This window comes from Bos javanicus, chromosome 18 (genome assembly GCF_032452875.1).
Source record: "Bos javanicus breed banteng chromosome 18, ARS-OSU_banteng_1.0, whole genome shotgun sequence".
In the NCBI taxonomy this organism is placed as follows: domain Eukaryota; kingdom Metazoa; phylum Chordata; class Mammalia; order Artiodactyla; family Bovidae; genus Bos; species Bos javanicus.
Window position 1 is genome coordinate 8,647,473 of NC_083885.1, and position 20,473 is coordinate 8,667,945.

At 54.7% G+C, this 20,473-nt stretch overlaps 1 protein-coding gene across 1 annotated transcript in view; it reads left to right on the forward strand.

Moving 5' to 3' along the window:
* PLCG2 (phospholipase C gamma 2) overlaps window positions 1-20,473 on the forward strand; it is a 156,573-nt gene that overhangs the window by 119,245 nt on the left and 16,855 nt on the right. The window contains exons 23-31 of the mRNA XM_061386667.1: window positions 1,568-1,677; window positions 4,614-4,710; window positions 6,013-6,079; window positions 7,945-8,102; window positions 13,009-13,111; window positions 14,580-14,789; window positions 16,714-16,859; window positions 17,376-17,490; window positions 18,392-18,559. Of these exons, the coding sequence (XP_061242651.1) occupies window positions 1,568-1,677; window positions 4,614-4,710; window positions 6,013-6,079; window positions 7,945-8,102; window positions 13,009-13,111; window positions 14,580-14,789; window positions 16,714-16,859; window positions 17,376-17,490; window positions 18,392-18,559 (1,174 nt within the window). The remainder of the gene's footprint in view (window positions 1-1,567; window positions 1,678-4,613; window positions 4,711-6,012; window positions 6,080-7,944; window positions 8,103-13,008; window positions 13,112-14,579; window positions 14,790-16,713; window positions 16,860-17,375; window positions 17,491-18,391; window positions 18,560-20,473) is intronic.

Consider the following 20,473-nt stretch of genomic DNA (forward strand, 5'->3'; position numbering starts at 1 on the left):
GAGTCCAGGTCAAAAGCTCCGGTTGGAGTTCCCATGGCAAAGCTCACAGAACCCACACTGGAAGCATCACAGACTATGGTGGTAACTCATATTAATGGAGTCTTCCTCTGCTCAGCCACTTGCCAGCTGGTTGACTTTGGCCAAGGATGCTTCATCTCTCTGGACCTCTATTTCCTCATCTGTAAAATGGGGTACCATCGCTACTCCCTGCCTGTTAGGATTATGAGGATTAGAGGAGATACTGTAGGTAAAAGGCCTAAAACAGGGCTCTGACTGTAGGAAGAACTTAAGAAATGCTCGCTGTCGTCGTTTTTATCCTTGTGTGTGTTATCTCACTCAATAGTCTCAATGAGCCTGTGAAGTATGTGGTGTTTTAATTCCTGTTTCACAGATGGGGAAACAGGCTGAGAGAGCCTCAAGATTATATAGCTCTTGTACAGAAGGGGCGAACTGAGGACTTGAGCCACGTGTCTGACTCCAGAGCCCCGTGCTCCTGAGGAGCAGTTTTATGGATTCCTTGTGAAAAGCCCCGTTCCCATTTCCTTGTGTCGGAGGAGGGGGAGCTGCTGATCTAAGCAGGCTGGCAGTCTCGGAGGTTTTCCTGTTCAGCGTTTGCTTGCTGTGTGGGTGTGCATCTTGCCGTGGACTTGTGCTCGCCCAGCAGCAAATCACGGAGGAGGAGTTCCGCCCTCAGTTCTGTCTTGTTTCTGCAGAGGCCGCACTTAATGATTTCATGGAAGAGCACCTCGGGCACTTGCAGAATGCCAGCATCCCAGGGCGTGTCAGGGCATCACCAGTGAAAATGCTGGTGAGGCTCGGGGGCTGCCAGAAACGGTGTTGAGCTTGAACTGCTGAGCGAGTTGTGAGGACTTCGGAGATGGTGGGCGTGGTTTCGCTGAAAGGCATGTCCTTCCTGTGGAAATACCGACTCACTCTGAGGCGCCCTTCGTTGTTCAGTCGCTCAGTCGTGTCCGACTCTTTGCGACCCCATGGACTGCAGCACCCCAGGCTTCCCTGTCCTCACCATTTCCCGGAGTTTGCTCAAACTCATGTCCATCGAGTCGGTGATGCCATCCAACCATCTCATCCTGTCATCCCCTTCTCCTCCCGCCTTCAGTCTTTCCCAGCATCAGGGTCTTTTCCAATAGAGTCTGCTCTTTGCATCAGGTGGCCAACGTATTGGAGCTTCAGCTTCAGCATCAGTCCTTCCAGTGAATATTCAGGGTTGATTTACTTTAGGATGGACTGATTTGATGTCCTTGCTGTCTAAGGGACTCTCAAGAGTCTTCAGCACCACAGTTTGAAAGCATCAGTTCTTCAGTGCTCAGCCTTCTCGGTGGTCCACCTCTGATATCTGTACGTGACTACTGGAAAAACCTAGGCTCTGATTTAGGCCAGTTCCCCTTGTGGCTCCCTGGCAATGCAAGCCCTTCGCCATCAGATGGCGCCATAACCCTGGACAAAAGCCGCCCTCTCTTTTGAGACGAACCAAATGTGCCAGAAAGTGCAGCCACCTCCCTCTTCTTTTGCCTGGCCTGACCCTTTACCTTCTTGTTTTCCCTGAAAGCCTCAGAGAACCGTGAAAGCTCTGTATGACTACAGGGCCAAGCAGAGTGACGAGCTGAGCTTTTGCCGCGGTGCCCTCATCCACAACGTCTCCAAGGAGCCTGGGGGCTGGTAAGGCTAAGGGGAGCTTGGCCCTTCGACCTGTCCCTTTCTAGTGGTGAGGCTCAAGCGCTGGCTGAACCCTGACCCCTTTATCTCCTGTTCTGGCCTGGCTTTGACCTGTCATGCTTTCTCTGGGAAGGTGACCAATACATGCTCTCCTTGCAAAAGTGGGTAAAGAGCAATAGCAATTATGATAATGTCATTTATTAATATATATTATATTAAATATTATTTTAATTGTAATAGCAGCTGCTATTTATTGAGGTCTTACTGTGTGGCAAGCACTATGCTAATTGCTTTCATACATTATCTAAGCAAATTCTTGTCCCAGCCCTGCAGGGTTTTGACTGCGATTATCTCTGCTTTATGTGGGCTTCCCAGGTGGTGCTAGTGGTAAAGAACCCGCTTCCAACACAGGAGTCATGAGATGTGGTGGGTCCGATCCCTGGATCGGGAAGGTACCGTGGAGGAGGGCATGGCAACCCACTCGAGTATTCATGCCTGGAGAATCCCGTGGGCAATAGATGCAGTGAATGAGGCTTTCCAAAGTTCAGCGACTGAACACCACAGGCTCTTCCCATTATGCAAGCCTGTGCATTTTAAATTCAAATTCTTGTGCTATTGCGTAGCCCCATGCCCTGTGCAGTGGCCCCGATGTGGATTAAAGAGGTGCATTTAATTAAAGAGGTGCACCCAGGCCAAAGGCACCTGGATGTGTGACAGTTGAGTTATCTCTTCCCCTTTTTTTTCACCCAGGGAGAAGAATTCTCTGCCCACCCATAGGTTCCCTCAGGAGGTGGTTTCATGGGATGGTTCCTATCTTAGAGCAGTAAGGATTGTTAGTAAGGATTGATGACCACGAGCCCTTGCAGACTCAGGCACCTCACAAAACTGGTGCTTCTTCCTCTTGGAAGATAGCTGGACCTGACTTAGAGATCTGAATAGTGACTCACAGGGAGCAGTGCCGAGCTCCGTCTTAAGGACTTCATTTGAAAGCATTCGTGTGATCCACACAGTGACCCTGGAAGGTTGCTTCTTTTCTCCCCTGCACTTCACAGGTGAGGACAGTGAGGCACAGAGAGGCAGTAACTTGTCCAGGGTCACATAGCAGCCTGAGATTTGAAGCTAGGCCTTCTGACTCAAGGGGCCACACTCTGCTCACTCATGTGCTAGATCCAGAGGTTTACCAGTTTTGTTTTCTTTTGTTTTGAATTTGGAGAACACCCTCTTAACAAACCCACTGCTTACCTGGATCCGCAGAGGGTTTTGTCTCAAGATGGGTTGAGAGACTGGAGTGAGTGCTGTTGGCGAGGGACCGGGGTAAACCGTAGGCCTTCCTGAGGCGCCCTCCTTGCTTACTCTCCCCCTGGTCTCAGTGTCGCCACCTAGTGGGATGCCTGCCTCGAACCACATTTTTGCATCCTTCCAGATTAGAGGACCACATCGTTTTTGTTTAAACTGGGATGCATTTGAGAGTGAAGGGAATGCATAGTTAATAATTACACCTGGGCCGCAGGTGTCAACTACCCAGTTCTGGGCACATGGTCCATACAGTTGCCCATACAGCCAGACTTTGCTGGAGATGGGGCTGGAGAAATGAAGGTTGAAAAGAGTATGTGACAGGGGCTCACAGCTGGCAGTTCTGTTTCCACCAGGCTGTGGGACAGTCAGTCCTCTCTGCTTATTCAGGTCAGCAAACATTTGTTAACACATTATTGACCAGGGACTTTTTGCAGAAACTAATGCCTGTGGAGTTAATATGTTTCCAGTCAGTAATGTGTTAAGCACCCCGAGTGTAGATTTGATTAAGACTGAGGAAGGTCACATGTAGAAGGGAAACTGATAGGTAACTGTAAGTTAATGTAAGGTGTGGACTGCTTTGACAGCTGTGGGGAAAGATGCCGAGGAGCAGAGAGGAAGAGCTCTCAGCCTGGTGGCAGTCAGGGAAGGCTCCCTGGAAGAGGAAGACCCCGGCTGAGTCTTGCATCGTTAGGTGGCTCTATAGAGGGCATCGGGTATGGCAGAGAAGGTAGACAGGCATGGCGGGGCCATGTGGGGAGTGGGCCACAGACGGTCTGGAATGAATATCAGGTTCAAGTCAGAGAGAGGCAGGAGTTGAGGTCCCTGGGTTATAGCATTACGATGGCCAGGCTACACAGTTTTGGCTTGATTTTGAAGGCCTCAGTGTGGTGGGGTCAGAAGAGCATTCTGGAAGGAGCCCCCTGGCTGCAGGAAGTGGGCCACGGGAGGGCTCAGAGAAGGATCCAGCCCAGGCATCAGACTTGGGGGTATCTTGGAGGTGCAGCCAGTTTGTTTGAATCAAGACATGTACAAAGTTGATAGTGTCTCATGTTATTAGTGTTGCTACCAAGGTGGGAAGGTCAGGGGTGGGGGCACAGTTTTAGCTGAATGACAAGAACTAACACTGTGGAGTGCTTTATGTGTAAACGCAAGACGATGTTAACTCCTATGGCCCCAGTGATATCCTTAGAGGGGGACATGGGGACTGCCCCCACACCCAGATGGAGGGTCTGAGGCTCAGGACACCCCTGCGGTTGGTGGAGGAGCTGGGACTCGAGTCCAGGCCGTCTGACGGCAGACCCTCCCTTACCCCAACCCCCGTCTCTATATTCACAGCCCTCCCTGAAGGGCCTGGGCCTCCGCTGGAGCCAAGCTTTTGTCTTGTGTGGTATCTGATGTCCACTTAAAGCACTGAAACTGTGGACTCGGGGGCTCTGCTGAACACAAGGGTCACGGCCAGGGGAGGGCGAGCCCCAGCAGTCACTGCTGGGGGAAACAGCAGAGGACCCTGCGGGGGGGTCAGGAATTCCTGGCCCGGTCACTGGCCCCTCCCCCCGCCCCAGCAGCAGGGAGCTAGTGAGCAGTGATAAGGGTTAACAGTGCTCAGCCGAGGCCCCCTGACAGTGCCTTCTGTCTTTCCATAGGTGGAAAGGAGACTATGGGACCAGAATCCAGCAGTACTTCCCGTCCAATTACGTCGAGGACATTTCACCAACAGAAGGGGAGGAGGTGGATAAGCAGGTGAGTCTCCATCGTTCGTTGCAGGGAGGGACCCATCGATCCTGTTCTGAGGGCTCTGCCGAGCCAGCTCCGTGGACACGTTTTTGCATATGTTGCCCTGAGCTCCAGACCAGGGACAGCAGAGGGATGGGGAAATCAGGACTGTCCCCGAGTTGTGGGTGAAAGTCACTGTGACCAGATAGTCAGGTTTAAATCAGGTTGTGCTGGGCCGGAAGGCTTTGCGTATGCAGGAGGATTCCCTCCAGAGTGAAAATGGCCAGACGGGGAATTTGTCCTTTGCTTAAACCAGCTTGCAGATGAAACACATTTAGCTTGGCCAGCCAGACGTTCAGAACGTGCTCCGTGTGAGTAAGCAAGCTGGCGCACGTGGTGGGTGAGGGGAGGCTCTTCTGGTGACATTGCAAACCTGGTTTCTGCTCACTGCCTCTTGCTCAGAAAGCTTGAAGAGCAGCTGCTTTCAAGGTGACAGCACTGCTCTGAGGCTGAAATCATAGACTTTCTTCTAAGAGAGTTGGGACAGTCTGGAAAGGCTGCATGGAGGAAGGGGCCTTTGAGCGTTAAAAGTCAAGTTAGAGTTCAACAGCGAGAGACTGGCAGGAGGGAATTCCAGGTGGGAGATACAGCCTGAGCCAAAGTGTGGTGGTGGAAACACAGTTCACTGTGCTCGGCCTGAGGCAGGGACGTGGCCCTCCCAGCTGTGTCTGCCCCATGTTGCCCTTTACCCACGGTCAGCATTAGCCTGGTGGAGGGTGGGGATGAGTCCATGCAGTGGGCAGATACACAGTTCTACCAACTTTTCAGAGACCAAGATACTCCCATCTCCTCTGGCCTCTGGGATGGTTCAGATGTGCAGTGGAAGGAAGAGCTGGCAGGTGGAGCAGAAAGCCCGGAGGCCAGACTGCAGAGCTTAGGTGTGGGTTCCGTAGAACACAGGGAGCCACAGAAGGTTCTGGAGCGGCTGGAAAAGGAGGCCAGTCCCATTTCATAATAACATCACAAGAAAGGGTCTAGGGTGTTTTTTTGAAACCGGATCTGCAGAAACGCCTTGAAACCTGCTCTAGACAGCACAAAGCGTGTTTTTACAGGTGGGAAATGAAACGCTGAACCTGCCGGCACCTACTCGCCGCTGGGTCCCTGTCAGCAACAGGCTTCATTATTTGGCTCTCTCCCCACGGATGTAGGGAAATGCATTTTAAACATCTCCACAGGCAGTGTCTCTGCTAAACGGTGTGCTTTGGAAACTGGTTATCTTTTTATTATTCCCGTTAAGACGAATGTGAGTTATGTCCTGTTTCTTCACAGATTATTGAAGACAATCCCTTAGGGTCCCTTTGCAGAGGAATCCTGAATCTCAACATCTATAATGTTGGTATGTGCACCCGTGGTCTCAGCCTGGATTCCCACCCAAGTCGACCCCCCCCAACCCCCCACCTCCCCACCCCCCGACCCCCAGACCCCCAGAGCCTGGCCTTTGGACTGCCCCAGGCAGGGGTGGGGCTTTCTAGCCTCAGCTTGAGTACTGAAGCTGAGTACTGGGCCAGGCTGGTCAATGACTTCATTTTACGTCTCATAAACTGCTATGCTATTCACATCTCTACAGTGAGAAAACAGCCTGCTGCGTACATAACAGGTGCTGGACGGGCATGGGCTGCTGTTACTCCCAACACCGTCATCCTTATTTCAGGGGCCTGCCTGGGTTCCCCGGGCTTTTCTGGGAGGAGCCGAGACATCCGTGCAGTGGAGTGTGAAGTTGGGGGTGTTGGTTCTTAGCCCAGCTCTGCCTCTCAGGCCCTGCGAGACCCTGCGTCTGTCATAACTCCCCCGAGGCTGCAGCTGCCTTCAGCTCAGCTGGGCATCAGGAAGCCTGGCCTCCCCCTCGGAGCTTGGGGCAGGCCGTGGTGGCAGGGGTGTGATCTGCACAGGGCTTCCTGGGCCCTTGTAAGATGGAAGGGCTGGCGGCAGTGAGGAGAGGCTCTCGGGCAGGAAGCCGGAGCAGCTCGCTTCTCGGGGGCTGCCCAGGTTTCCAGAGCTGGCTTCCGTGTCCTCTGCCCCTCCCACCTCGACCCCCACCCCACCGCAGCCCATCAGTCCATCAGCTCAGCAAGTGGGAGGACGACTCTCATTCCAGTTAACGGATGAGAAAACAAAGCCCTGTAGTGACCACGGGAGCTGCCCGAGGTTCCACTGCGATTATGGGATGGGCTGGATCCAGGACTTCCCTGGTGGCTCAGATGGTAAAGAATCTGCCTGCAATGCAGGAGACCTGGGTTCGATCCCTGGGTCGGGAAGATCCCTTGGAGAAGGAAATGGCAACCCACTCCACTATTCTTGCCTGGAGAATCCCATGGACGGAGGAGCCTGGCGGGCTACAGTCCACGGGGTTGGAAAGAGCTGGACAGGATTGAGCATCTGCACTGGATCTAGGGCATCCTGTCCTCCCTTCCCTTGCCCTTTGTATCACCCTGCACTGCATTTTCAGAGCACAGGCCTGTGGCTCAGGGTGGTGAGTAGGGAGGGGACTCAGGTCTGAGTTGAGCCTCAGCTTTGGCCGCTGCCAGCTCTGTGACCTTCCGTGGGCTACTCCGCCTCAACCAGTCTCTGTTTTCTCTCCTGTGAAACGGGCAGAACGGGAGTAGCACCCCAGAAAGGGCGACGAGGATTAATAAGATACAGTGGGATGTGATCTGCTTAGAGCACCGCCTGGCAGATGAGCCCAGGGATCTTAGCTGAGGGGATTATTTGGCGGATAATTTTTCCTTTTGTAGCCATCATTTTCTCTGTCTAGAACATACTTTCTCCTCAGAGAGAACTGATTCCATGCCTAGCTTCTTGGGGCTGCCGGCCATGCGTGCCCTATGCCCATCACTCCAGTCTCTGTCTCTATCTTTGATGGCCAGCTGACTCCCTGGTGTCTCGGGCTCCCTTTTCCTCTCCTTCCTGTGATGAGGATACTGGTTCTCAGGTTCAGGGTCCACCTGGAAGGCAGGGATGATCTCCTGAGATCCTTCTGTACATCTGCCAAGACCCCCATTTCCAGATAAGGTCACATTCACATTTAAGACACACATTAAAACCCAGACCGCTACCTGATCCAAGGTAGATTTTCCAGTCAGCGCCGACATCCACAGTGATGGTCGGCTTGGGGTCCTAAGAGAAGTGGCCTGGGACCTAGAAGTCTGGTCATCTTGGCCTTCTGTCAGGCTGATCAGGACTTTTGTTATCCTTTTCCCAAAGTAAAAGCCCCACATGGGAAGAACCAGAAGCCTTTCGTCTTTATCTTGGAGCCCAAGAAGCAGGGCGACCCTCCGGTAGAGTTTGCCACGGACAGCGTGGAGGAGCTGTTTGAGTGGTTCCAGAGCATCCGGGAGATCACCTGGAAGATGGACGCCAAGGTAAGCCTGGGCACCTGGGCTCCGCTGAGTCTGGTGTCCTCCGGCTTCCAGTCCTCTGCCGAGGTGCGGGTGGGTCCAGGCCGCAGCCACAGAGAATTTGGGGGTTGGGGCAGGGAGGGAGCTCAGACAGCAGGAGCCGAGAGGAAGGGGGTGCTGGGTCTTCCTGTGGGGGCTGTGTCTCGTGTGAAACCTTTGAAGGTTCAGCGTGTGCGTGGTGACCCTTGATGTTTGAGGCCTGTTTGGCCCCGTGTATCTTAACAATAAAGCTTTGCCGTCCTCTTTTAAATGTTATCTTGCTCTAAATACTCCTCTAATACTCTAAATACCATCTAAATACTTGGGATAAAGCATCCTGGATCCTTCCCGTGCATTCACTGAGCTCATCTCCCTGGACTGGAAAGGGCCCTGGGTGTACTGGAATTCATAAGACCCAGCCCCTTCCTTCCAGAAGTTTCTGTTCTTGTGGGGGAACCTCCACTCCAGATGGGCATGAGCTTTTGGGGATTTATCCTGAAAGGTCTTTATTTTGTTTCAGTTTTTACTCTGGGGGCCGCCCCCGCGGCAGGTAGGATCTTCGATCCTGGGCAGGGGGTCGAGCCCACACGGCCCGCACTGGAAGCGGAGTCCTAACCGCTGGCGGTTTTCTGAGAAGGGTGAGGTTCTAGTAAGAACAGGAGGGTTAGAACTAGGCCGACTGGAGTGTGCCTCCTGGCGCGGCTGGACCTTGGGCAGGTAACCACACTCCTCTGGGCCTCGGTTTCCTCGTCAGTAAAACGGGGAGCCGGGTAACTAAGTCCCAGGGTGCGGTGAGGACGAGGTGGGGCAGTGGTGGATACCACAGGCTACGCCTGACACTCAGCAGGGCCTGAAGTCGCGGTGGCATTTCACCACCACACTTGTCGTGCCTGGAGGGCCTGGAGGTGTTGCCATCTCTTGGGTGATGGAGCGTGGTGCTGTCTGGTCTTTCTTGTGGCCACAGAGCCGGGAAGAAGCTTTAGGAAGGTTCCCCATGTGCCCGGCTGCTTCTCAGGCAGATCCTGACCCAAAGGACTGACCCGGGAACTTCCTCAGGTTCTCCTGGACCCCTCTGACCTCTGCTGACAGGCGACGAGTCTCCCTCCTCCAGTGTACTTGGCCTGACCTTTTCTTCCCCGCACTGGGGGCGACTTCACAGTTGGCCAGTCTCTGGTCACCAGAGGCCCCGGGACTCATCTTCTCAACACCCCGGAGTAAAGTCCTCTTCTTTTCAAGACTTTGTGTCGAGGGCTGTTCAGACGGGCACCTTCCCTGGCATGCCTCCCATCTTCCTCCCATCCCAGATCCTCATCACGAGGCCTTATGTACGGTCCTTATTCTCTGCAAGGCTTGTCACGCCATCACATCAGTCACTCGGGATGGCCCGCGAGCCTGTGGCCAGCAAGGCTGCCCCGCCTCCGCGTGGCCGTCTCATCCGTGTGCTTGCACCTCCAGTGCAGCGCCTCCGAGGCTCCGGGTGGGGCCCGCTGTCCGGGGTTCGTCTGAGAGAGAGTCTCCGCCGTCTCCTTCCAGGTGTGTTCTTCAGTGTAGGTTGAGTGGTTGTCATCGTGCTCTGGATGGTGCCGCTTGCCAGCCGTGGTCCTCCTGAGCATGTTCTAGTGTGTGACGTTCTGGGCCCCTCTAGCTGAGAATAGAGAAGCAGCCTAGTGAGAGCGTTTAGCCACCGTTCCCTGCAGACTGATTCTCAGGCACTCAAGTGTGGGGCTGGGAGGGCAGAGGGCGTGGCCGTGACACCCTCTGGCCGGGTGCTTCCCGCGTGCTAAGTTGCTTCGGCCGTGTCCGACTCTTTGCGACCCCATGGACTGTAGCCCGCCAGGCTTCTCTGTCCACGGGGATTCTCCAGGCCTAAGAATTCTGGAGTGGGTTGCCACGCCTTCCACCAGAGGATCTTCCCAACGAGGGGCTCGAACCCGTGTCCCCTAGGTCTCCTGAATTGGCAGGCAGGTTCTTTACCACCTGGGAAGCCCCTGGCTCTCTCCGTTTCTTCTGGAGGAAAACGTGACTTCGCTGGAAGGTTGTCCCCCTCATTCCCCACCACAGGAAGGGTTTTGAAACTAAGCCTAGCTCTTCAAGCCTGCCGTTCTCGCCTTTGATCTACATTCCTTTTAAATTAGCTTTTACAGCTCTAAGTCCTCTACTGGTGGCTCAGTCAGTAAAGAGTCTGCCTGGGATGCAGGAGACCCAGGTTCGATCCCTGGGTCAGGAAGAGCCCCTGGAGAAGGAAATGACATCCCACTCCAGTATTCTTGCCTGGAGAAGTCCAGAATTTCATGGACAGAGGAGCCTTCTCATATGATTATGAATGTTCAAAAAACAAAACCAAAACACAGGAGGCAGCAGAAATGACCAAGGTTCTGTGCTGGGCACAACCAGCTGTGGGAGCGGCTGGTGCCACCGGGAAACCAACGTGCACTGTGCCCTCAGTGCACTCCTGGGAGCTCCTCGCCGAGGCCCTGAGAACCTGCCCGGGGCTCTGTAATTTTACATCCTCTCTGGCTTCCTTTGGTCCATGGCAAAAGACCAGTCACTGAGGTCTGTCTAGTTTCCAGAGCCTGACCAAGGAAGTGTGCTGTGATGCCAGACTCTGGGACAGCCTCTGGGCAAAGCTCTGTGGGTCTGGAAAGGAGCTGCTGCACAGTTCTGAAGCAGCAGCTGGTGTTTCATCTTGAACTGATCTGCTTTCTGCTGAAGCTGAGAAAAAAGTGATGCTCTATAATCTTTGGTTGCTTTGTGTTCTGTGAGGCCAGAGGTCCCCGCCCTATGACACAGGTGTGGCTTGCCTCACCCCACCCGGACTTTAAAGCAGTCGTATCATCATTAGAAGCGAGCTGTGTCGTTGCCAGGGTTTCGTCTCCCCAAACAGCATGTGGTGAAGATTGTGCACCAAGAAGACGTTGACACAGGGATCAGGAGAGCACACCGGGGGTTTGAGCTTAGCCAAGGCTTCAGTCTCCCTGAAGCACTGGCCGCAGACTGACTGACACCTTCCCTGCTCCGTGCCAGCCCTTAGAGCCTTACTGCTGCAGCTTGTTTGGTGCCTAGGGGATTCAGGGCATGTGGGAACGGCTGGAGGAAGCTGGCGTGCTTAGATGAACTCTGGCAAATTTCATGTTCCGATCTGCCCCGGTGAGCGGGTTGCTGCCCGAGCTCAGGTGACAGGCTCGTTTGCTGGTCACTGCTAGGGTTCGCTGGGGCCTTGGGACGTTTGTCAGCAGTCCTCGGCGAAGGCATTCTCAGAGAAGTCGGGGTGTCCTCCCCCGCTTGTTTAAAAAGTGGGCGCACTTGTCCTTGGCCTGGAAAGGCGTCTCTGGGGCAATCCGTGGCACCCTCGTTTCTCTCGTGCCCAGCGAGGGGAGAGGCCGCCTCCTTGAATTAGCACGGTAGCTGCAGCAGCGACGGACTCAGGTTAGCCCCATCGTGCAGACGAGGAGACTGAGGCAGAGGGGCTCGATGGCTGGCCCACTGGGCAAAGCCAGCAACTCAGCCAGCTTTCAGACCCGCCCCCGAGTCCAGTCCCCGCCGGGTAACCGCTGTGACACCCCTGTCACCACCTGTCACCTGAGCACTCGCCACCAGCGGGAGGTCCTGCTTCCCAGGGACCTGTCTCAGGTGGGGTGGGGGGACACGCGTCTGGACACTCGTGCTGAAAGGTACCAGCGTGGGACAGTCGGATAAGGGACGGTGCAAGGCTGGGGGAGGCCGTGGGCGTTCTGGAAGGTGTAGGGGACGCAGTGTCTCTTTCCTAGTCCCGGATGGAGGTCTTCAGGAAGGCGTCCTGGAGGAGTGAGGCGGGGGGGTCCAGAGGAAGAGGGACCCACGGGCCTGCCGAGGAGGGAGGAGGGCGAGGGGCCAGGACGGGCAGCGCTGTGGTTCAGGGGGACCTGGCCTGTGAGCCTGGGGGCGCTGCAGTGAGGTCTCCGGCACCCGGTGGCCGAGGGCGCAGAAGCGCCGAGGGCGGTGACAGGGGTGAGGCCACCGCGCAGGCCTCTGGTCTTGGCGGGGACCTGCTGCGGGGCCTGGATCAGCCGCTCACCCTGTCTGTGTGCTGCGGGTTCTTTGGAGAACAGAGATACAGTCTTCCTCCCGGGGGTGGGTGGGCTTAGATAGTATCCGTCAAGCACTCACTCAGTGTGTGATGCCTGGAGCCAGGCAGCCCCAGCCCCCCGCCCCTGTGCTGAATGTTGTCACCTGTAGGTGATAATCCTCCCAGGGGGTCCGTCCCCACCGTGGCCCCTGGGGGGATGAGTTCGAGGTTGGCAGGGCTTGAGAGGGAGGCCTGGTTTGGAGTGGAGTGAGTGGCCTGTCTGTGACACGGGGGTGGACTTGACTGTAGGGTCCTCCAGGGGCGAATGGCTCCCAAGTCCACGGCGTGTGGTCTGGTCCCCAGAGCCCTTTGCACAGAGCTGTGCATGGTTCAGGGGACAGCGAGTGAGCGCAAAGCTGCCATGGTCTACAGAGATCCCGAACTGGGACAACTAGAATTTTGGATGAGCTGTGACAGAGTGATTTTAGTGGGCTGGATAGGGCAGCGGGTGAGAGCAAGAGGCTTAAGGAGAGAGGCGGTGATAAAGAAGAGCCCTTGTCCCTGGTATTCTCGAGAGCCGCGGTCGGAGACTGAGCTCCACGGTGCTCCTGGGTCCAGATGGCGTGGTGGAGAATTTCCACAGGCAGAGGAAGCAAGGGAGCGGGGCGGGGGTCGGGGGAGGGAAACTCTCCACCACTGCGATTTGCACATGTACGAGGGCCAAGCAGAAAGACGGGGTGGGGGGAGACTCAAGAGGAGGAGGGCGCCCGCCAGGTGAGCTGGAAGAATGGGGTTTCCCAGGGGCCAGCTTGAGAGCTGAAACTAAAGACGGTTGGCTCCACACAGGAGAACAACATGAAGTACTGGGAGAAGAACCAGTCCATCGCCATCGAGCTCTCGGACCTGGTCGTCTACTGCAAGCCAACCAGCAAGACCAAGGACAACCTCGGTACCGTCTGCCGTCACCCCGCCTCCCCGCCTCGGTGAACACGGGTTCCTTTCTGAGCCTGGCGCTGTCACGCAGCATGGTGATGGTGGTTCCTGCTCATCCTCCGCGTGCCAAGTGGGAACCTCCCCGTCAGAGTGTCCTCGGGGCCAGGACGCTGGTGAAGCAGGCCCTCCTGGTAGCTTTAGGAGGAAAAACCCTCTTAAAGGGTGGATTGTTTTTTTTTTTTTTCTGCTGACGTAACCAATTACTACATATTTGGTGGCAGAAACAACATATGTTTATTCTCTCATAGTCATGGACTAAGTCAGTATCACTGAGCTGAAGTTAAGGTGTCAGCAGGGCCCCCGCTCCCTCCAGAGGAGGATCTGGTCCTGGCCTCTGGCAGCTTCTGGTGGCCGCTGGCATTCCTTGGCTTTTGGCCATGTCACTCCAGTCCCCATCGCTGTGGTCACGTTGCCTTCTCTTCTCTGTAGTCCCATCTCCCTCAACCTCGCAAGTGCAAAGACTGTGGTTTCATTTAGGGCCAGGTGATCTCCCCACTTCAAGCCCGCCATCTGCCAAGTCCCTTTGAAAGAACATAGTCACAGGTTCCAGAGGTCAGGACCTGGGCATCTTTGGAGGACTGCTGCAGGAGAATTCAAAAGTCGATCTTTGACCACATTCTCCAAAGCAGCAGGTTCTTTGCGCTAATAGTGGTCCTAATCACATTTTCTTTCCCCTTTCAAGTGGCTCCTGTGGTTGCTTGTAATTCCAGGGCAGAGAGAGAGGCAGTCCTAAGCCCTGGTGTTCGTGGTCATCGGGAGGCTGGTCCCTGGGCACCTCTCGATGTCCAGGGCAAGAGGCTGGAGCTCTTAACCAGAGTCGGCCAGGCCTGGCGAGTTTAGGAGCTGTCCTACCTAGAGCAGAGCTTTATCCAAACAGTTCAAGAATTGTTTGCGTTTCCCTCTATGCTGCTTCCCATTCATTGTCCCTCCACAGGCACCCCGTCTCCTCTCTCTATCCCCGCTTCCTGCAGGTGGGCGGTTATCCTTCCATCAAGATGCTGGGTTCACTCATCTCATGCCTGCGACACCTTCGCTGAGGAAGCCAGGGCCCTGCCTGCATCTCCCACTCCTCAGATCTCCTCCCTGCTGACCCTTTCCTGCGCCACACCTTTCTATAACTGTATCCTGTATCGCTTTGGTGGTTTCCTGCACAAGGCTGCTGGTAGTTTTAAACAAAAAAAAAAACAGATTATATTAATCCTAGACTAAGAGGCAATGGGAACCCTGGGCTGCCTTTTCATCTCTGAGACTTCCACAGAGGGCCAGAGCCTGCTGCAGAACCAGTTACGATGGGACCGTCACAGCCACGTGAACTTCTCCAAGAGAGGTTTCGGGTTGCCTTTGACGACCTGCACATCCTGCCGGTGGCGTTAAGAAAAACTCGCAAGACACAGGATAAATGTTGACTCCCTCTCTTTGTGCAGAAAACCCTGACTTCCGAGAAATCCGCTCCTTCGTGGAGACGAAGGCTGACAGTATCGTCAGACAGAAGCCCAGCGATCTCCTGAAATACAATCAAAAGGGCCTGACCCGTGTGTACCCCAAAGGACAGCGGGTGGACTCGTCCAACTATGACCCCTTCCGCCTCTGGCTGTGCGGCTCCCAGATGGTGGCACTCAATTTCCAGACTCCAGGTAAAGGGGGCCGGGCCGACTGTGGCCAGTAAACCTATGCTGGGGCATCATTCCAGGCACATTCTTCTGGGGCCACTGGTGCGATGCGGTGGCCGGAGCACGTAGTTTTTCTTAGGAGCCATCAGAGTTCAGCCAGCATGCTAGTATGAGGTCCCATCCCTTGAATGGTGCGGTGGAGGGACCACTGGGCACCCAGACCTTTGAGTTTGGCAGGCTTCTCGATGGTAAGTGACAGACATGGTCAGTCTGGTTTCAGGGAGAAAAGGAAATGCGTTTGCTCCCGTAATTTAAAAGTCTAGGAGTGGAGCTTCAGGCACAGCTGCATCCAGGTGTCCAGTGGCTATGTCGGCCCCCTCCTCTTTGGGGCCATCCCTCTCTGGCGGCTTTCTGCTGGGGCTCTCTTCTGGAGATAATCCTCTGCTGGAAAAAGCCAGCATGCCCACCTTCTTCGTGCAAAGGGCAGCGTTAACTACAGCGCACGGCGCAGAGGCGCCGTGGTGGTTCTTTCAGCCTCTTTGGAGGCCTGATCATCGGTGCTGCCTCCTTTATATCGTCTTTGTGCCTGCGTCACTCTCCACTGAGTGGAGCCATCATGTCCTCAACTGGCGCCCTGCTGCGGCGGCCCGAGGTGACTCCCTTCATTGCTGTTGCAGACGGCGCTGCTCCCCGTAACCTTGTGTGAACCTCCCTTCACACGTGGGAGCACCTGTGGTGCAGGGCGGATCCAACAGCTTTGACCAACTTGGCCCCGAGCGAAACCACTGCACCCCTGTATCCAGGAGTGTCCGGGCCAAGATACTCCGCCAGACCGCACTCCATGGAGACTGGGCGGGAATGCAAACGGGTGAAACTCTTTCTGGCTTCACTTCACCAACTTAGTTTCAGCAAGTGCCTCAGTCTTTGATAGTGAAAACTGGTGTCACACTGTAGTCGGAGCTTTCCTTATTGGTAACTTCTCTGAGTAACAGAGAAGTGAACCAGGTTTTCATATCCGTAAGAAACATAGGCATTTTCTTTTCTGCAGGCTATATTTGTGCTTCTTATTTTTCTAAGGGGGTGTAGGTATTCTCAGCAAACAGGTATCAGATTTCTTAACAGGTTAAAGTTACCTGTCAGTGGAGTGAAACAGATTTTTCTAAAGTATGTCAGATTCTATGGAAATTTTGTCCTGTGTAAAAATGTTTAGCTTTGAGTACATTCTGGACTTTGTATCATACTCGGAAAGTTGTCCCCAGTGTGAATTTTTTTTTTTTTAATCCAATTTTCTTCCAATAACATGAGTTTCTAATGAATTTTTAAACCCATAGTTTTAAGTCAGATACCTATTTTCACAGCCAGCTCACATTATTTTTATCTTCCACTGGGGTATAGTTGCTTTGCAATGTTGTGCTAGTTTCTGCTGTATGGTCAGGTGAGTTAGCTCCGTGTACACCCCTCCCTCCCTCTTGGGCGTCCCATCCCAGCCCTCCCGGTCAGCGCAGAGCGCCGCGCAGAGCTCCCCGGGCTACCCGGCAGCTTCCCACTAGCTGTCTGTCTGATAGATGGCAGGGAGCGGGCATCAGCCCTGGCCTCCCAGTGTCCATGTGTCCCTTCCCTGCATCTGTGTCTCTGTTCCTGGCCTAGGGCCCTCAGTGCCATTTTTCTAGATTCCATATGCATATATGTGATGCCCGTTTTTCTCTTTTGGACTTACTTCACTCTGGATGACAGACTCTGGGTCCATCCGCCTCGCAACAGATGACCCAGTTTTGTTCCTGACTTATGGCTGAGTGGTATTCCGTTGTATGAGTGTGTCACATCTTCCTTATCCATTCATCTGTTGGTGCGCCTCACGTTACTTCTGGAAGAAGGTCTAAGTCCTCCCCTACCCAGCCCCTCGGCCCCCTTCTTGCCCCGCTCTCAGCAGCAGCTCTCTCTTCCCCAGATAAGTACATGCAGATGAACCACGCCCTGTTCTCCCTCAACGGGCGGACGGGCTACGTCCTGCAGCCTGAGAGCATGAGGGCGGAGAAGTACGACCCCATGCCACCCGAGTCCCAGAGGAAGATCCAGATGACCCTGACGGTCAAGGTAAGGCCCCACCCTCTGCCTGGGCTCCTTGTGTAAACCGTCAGCCCCCAGACGCAGCTGAGGGTCTTTACTGTGGTGCCCGCCAGGGTCGTTGCAGGGGCGTAGAGGCAGGAGGGTGTCTCCCCAGGTCCATCGTGGTCACCTCCCCTTGTTGTTGCTGGGGCGAGTTACAGATCCACCTCTTGCTGGGTTCAGCAGGGTCAGCATCTGGTCACACGGCTCTGCTCTTTACTGAGGAGAGGGCTTATCCCTGCAATGGCCACTTTGAGGGGTGGAAGCGTTTTAAAAGTGACACAACTTTTAGACATTGCGTTGTCTCTGTTAAGAGTCTGTTTTCTCCTGTTTGGAAACTATTTCCCGCATCCACAACAGGGAAGCGGTGGGGGTGCCCGCTCCCAGAGGGTGTAGCACCCCACCAGTGATGAGGACACGAGAGCCCACCCATGTAGCACTCTCCAGCTCTGCCCAGGGAGTGCGGGCGGGCGGAATTCTGACACTTGGCTCTTGGGGCCCTAGGTGCTGGGGGCCCGTCACCTCCCCAAGCCCGGCCGCAGCATCGCGTGCCCCTTCGTGGAGGTGGAGATATGCGGAGCGGAGTACGACAGCAACAAGTTTAAGACGACGGTTGTGAGTAAGTTGCCTGGGTCCTCTCCTCACTGAGACTTCAGGCGAGTGGAGCCGCACGCTGGAGGTGCTGGTCAGCGGGGCTTCACTAACGCGCTGGTGGCCAGGTCTTTCCCTTCGTCCCCCTTGCCCTCTGTGGGCAGCTCGGAGGGGCAACAGAGGGCCATGGGACCTGAGAGCTGGACCCACTGTGGTGTTTCTCAGCCTGTCACCCACCTCAGGAGGCCTGGGTGAGGCTGCAGCACCCTATGCCCGTCACTCCGGGGTGTCCCCTCTATGTGTCAGCCCCCACCTAAGTCCAGGGCTCAGAGAGGATGCGGCTGACCCGCCCCCAAGGCTGCAGCCAAACTTGGGTGATCTGACCCCACAGCGGGTGGGGAGGCCCAGAGAAATGGCTTGTTCTGCCATTTGAAGCCTGGGAAGAACTGAACTGGGGCCTTTCTAGGCTTGGGATCACGGGCGCCTGGCAAAATGCAGCCGGATAAACAGCTCACAGACTGGCCGGTGAAGGTTGCCTCTTTTCTCTGCTCCCTGAGTGACTCTCCCCAGTGACTCCAGAACCCACCACCTGTTCAGAGCCTGGCCCACCTCCCCTATCAGACGAGCGATGTGGCCCCCAGCGCATCTTTTCTTCCTTACAAATCTGCTGTTTTTCTGTGGTCCACCTCCCATCCCTCCCACTCCCAGGGAGTTGAGATGGGAGAGTCTGAGGAGAGGTGGTCCCATCTCCTCTGCTTACTGAGGGTCAGGTCTGTGATGCCACTGAAAAAAAAAAAAGGATCAGATCCTGGCCTAGATGTGTATTTACACGGCTGCTAAGGAGATCCAAAGCTGACGGGTGTAGAGATGGTGAACTGAGAGGGAGCAGGACAAATGGGGCCCCTGAAAGAGCCTGGATCTTCTTCCAGATGACAATGGCCTCAGCCCTGTTTGGACCCCAACGCAGGAGAAGGTGACGTTTGAGATTTATGACCCCAACCTTGCGTTTCTGCGCTTTGTGGTTTATGAGGAAGATATGTTCAGCGATCCCAACTTTCTGGCCCATGCCACGTACCCCATTAAAGGAATCAAGTCAGGTAAGGCCCGTTTTAATTACAGCGTTCAGTTTTTCTTGGCGTCGTATTTTGGTTTGCGTTGCCGGCTTTTGGAAAGAATGGTGCCTTTGTCTTGGTTTGTATTCAATCGTGGGTAGGCTGAGCAGTGGGTCCTCGTGGGAGTCCTGTGAGCAGGACAGAGACAGGGGAGGGAGGCAGGATGGGGGCTGGGGGCTCCAGGGGGCTCCTGCATCCAGCGTTGGATTACTAGCTGGCGGTCCACTCGGCACGGTGATTGGACTTCGTTTTGGAAGCTTACACTCTGTTGGCCTCTCCTCAGGCAGGCTCAGGGGCTGGTTAGGTGCTTGGAGGGGAGGACGAGGCCCAGAGCCACGGTCTTAGGTCCCTTCTCCCCTCCTCGTCCTGGGCAAGTCATCTGGGCTGTCAGAGCCTCACCTTCCTCTTCTCTGAGGTGGGCTGATTCACTTCTGATTGTCTCCCATGCTGAGGAAAACACAACCCCCGGTGTGCCTGGAAAAGGGCCCTGTATTTCTGAGAAAAACAGCCACAGATCCTTCTGGATTCTTTATGAGGTCACTGGTCCCTGTTTGTCAAGGATCATTTTTTCGAGAGAAAAAGACCACTCTCCTTTTAGTAATTTGTATACACAGATAGTCTTTTCTCTTGATGTTGCTTGAAAACCTTGGGTCTTTTTTTTTTAATTCTTTTCAACTTGGAAACATATCAGATACTCCCTAAATTTCTGCACCTTTCTTTGTATCTGCCTTTGATCATTTCTACAACTAGGTGAGTGTGTGGGGTGGGGGGAAATGCAGGTTCCTGGGCCTGTGCCACGGTGTCCTCCCTCAGCCCCTCCGGGGCGGGCCCAGGAAGCTGCACGTGGAGCCAGCTGCTCAGCTGGCACTTGGAGAAGACCGAGCGAGGCCTCGGCTGCCCCTCTGAGGACACGCCCCCCCTGGAGACACACTGGCCTGGCTAGAAATGCCACACCGTTCCCCTAATCTGGGAAAAGCAGTGCATACTCGTTCGTAAGTCTGAGAGACCTGATGTTTGCCAGTCCTCTGGGTTAACTTGCCCGTACTTCCCAGCAAATGACATTAAACTCAGCTAGTTAGCCACAGGCCTTCTTCACTCTGCAATTCACCTCCTTCACATCAGCCAAGTCAGTCAGGCTTACAACGGATTTTTTTTTTCCCCCATAAACAATAATGTATATTTTTGCAATAAATAATGTGGCAACAATGTTTGTAAATTAAAAATTATAAGAGTATTAGGGTAAATAGACAAGAACATTGTAAGGGGCATTCCCTGGTGGTCCAGTGGCGAGGATTCCACGCTTCCACTGCAGGGGGGCATGGGTGTGATCCCTGTTCAGGGAACTAAGATCACACATGTAGTGCAGAGCTGCCACACACTCACAAAACCCACATTGTCGGGGATTCCAGTTCCAGTTCAGTCGCCTGGTCATGTTGGACTCTGCAACCCCAGGGACTGCAGCACGCCAGGCCTCCCTGTCCATCACCAACTCCCGGAGTTCACTCAAACTCATGTCCATTGAGTCGATGATGCCATCCAACCGTCCCATCCTCTCTTGTCCCCTTCTCCTCCTGCCATCAATCTTTCCCAGCATCAGGGTCTTTTCAGATGAGTCACTTCTTCGCATCAGGTGGTGTCGGATTTCTTTGTGGTAGCTGTGCCCTCCCCTTCTGGACACGGCACCCGCCGGACGCATCCCGCACAGTGCAGGGGCTCTGCCGTGTCCCCTCCAGACGGGGTCCTGACGGAGCCCTGGAGCCCCTCCAGGACTCAGAGAGAGCCGCCGCCTTAACTGTGTGGACTCCTCTCCAAAACGCTGTGACTGAGCTTGGGGGCATTTAGAACACAAATAACATCTCAAGGATGATACAGAATGTGACTGGCTGTGAGATGCTCCCA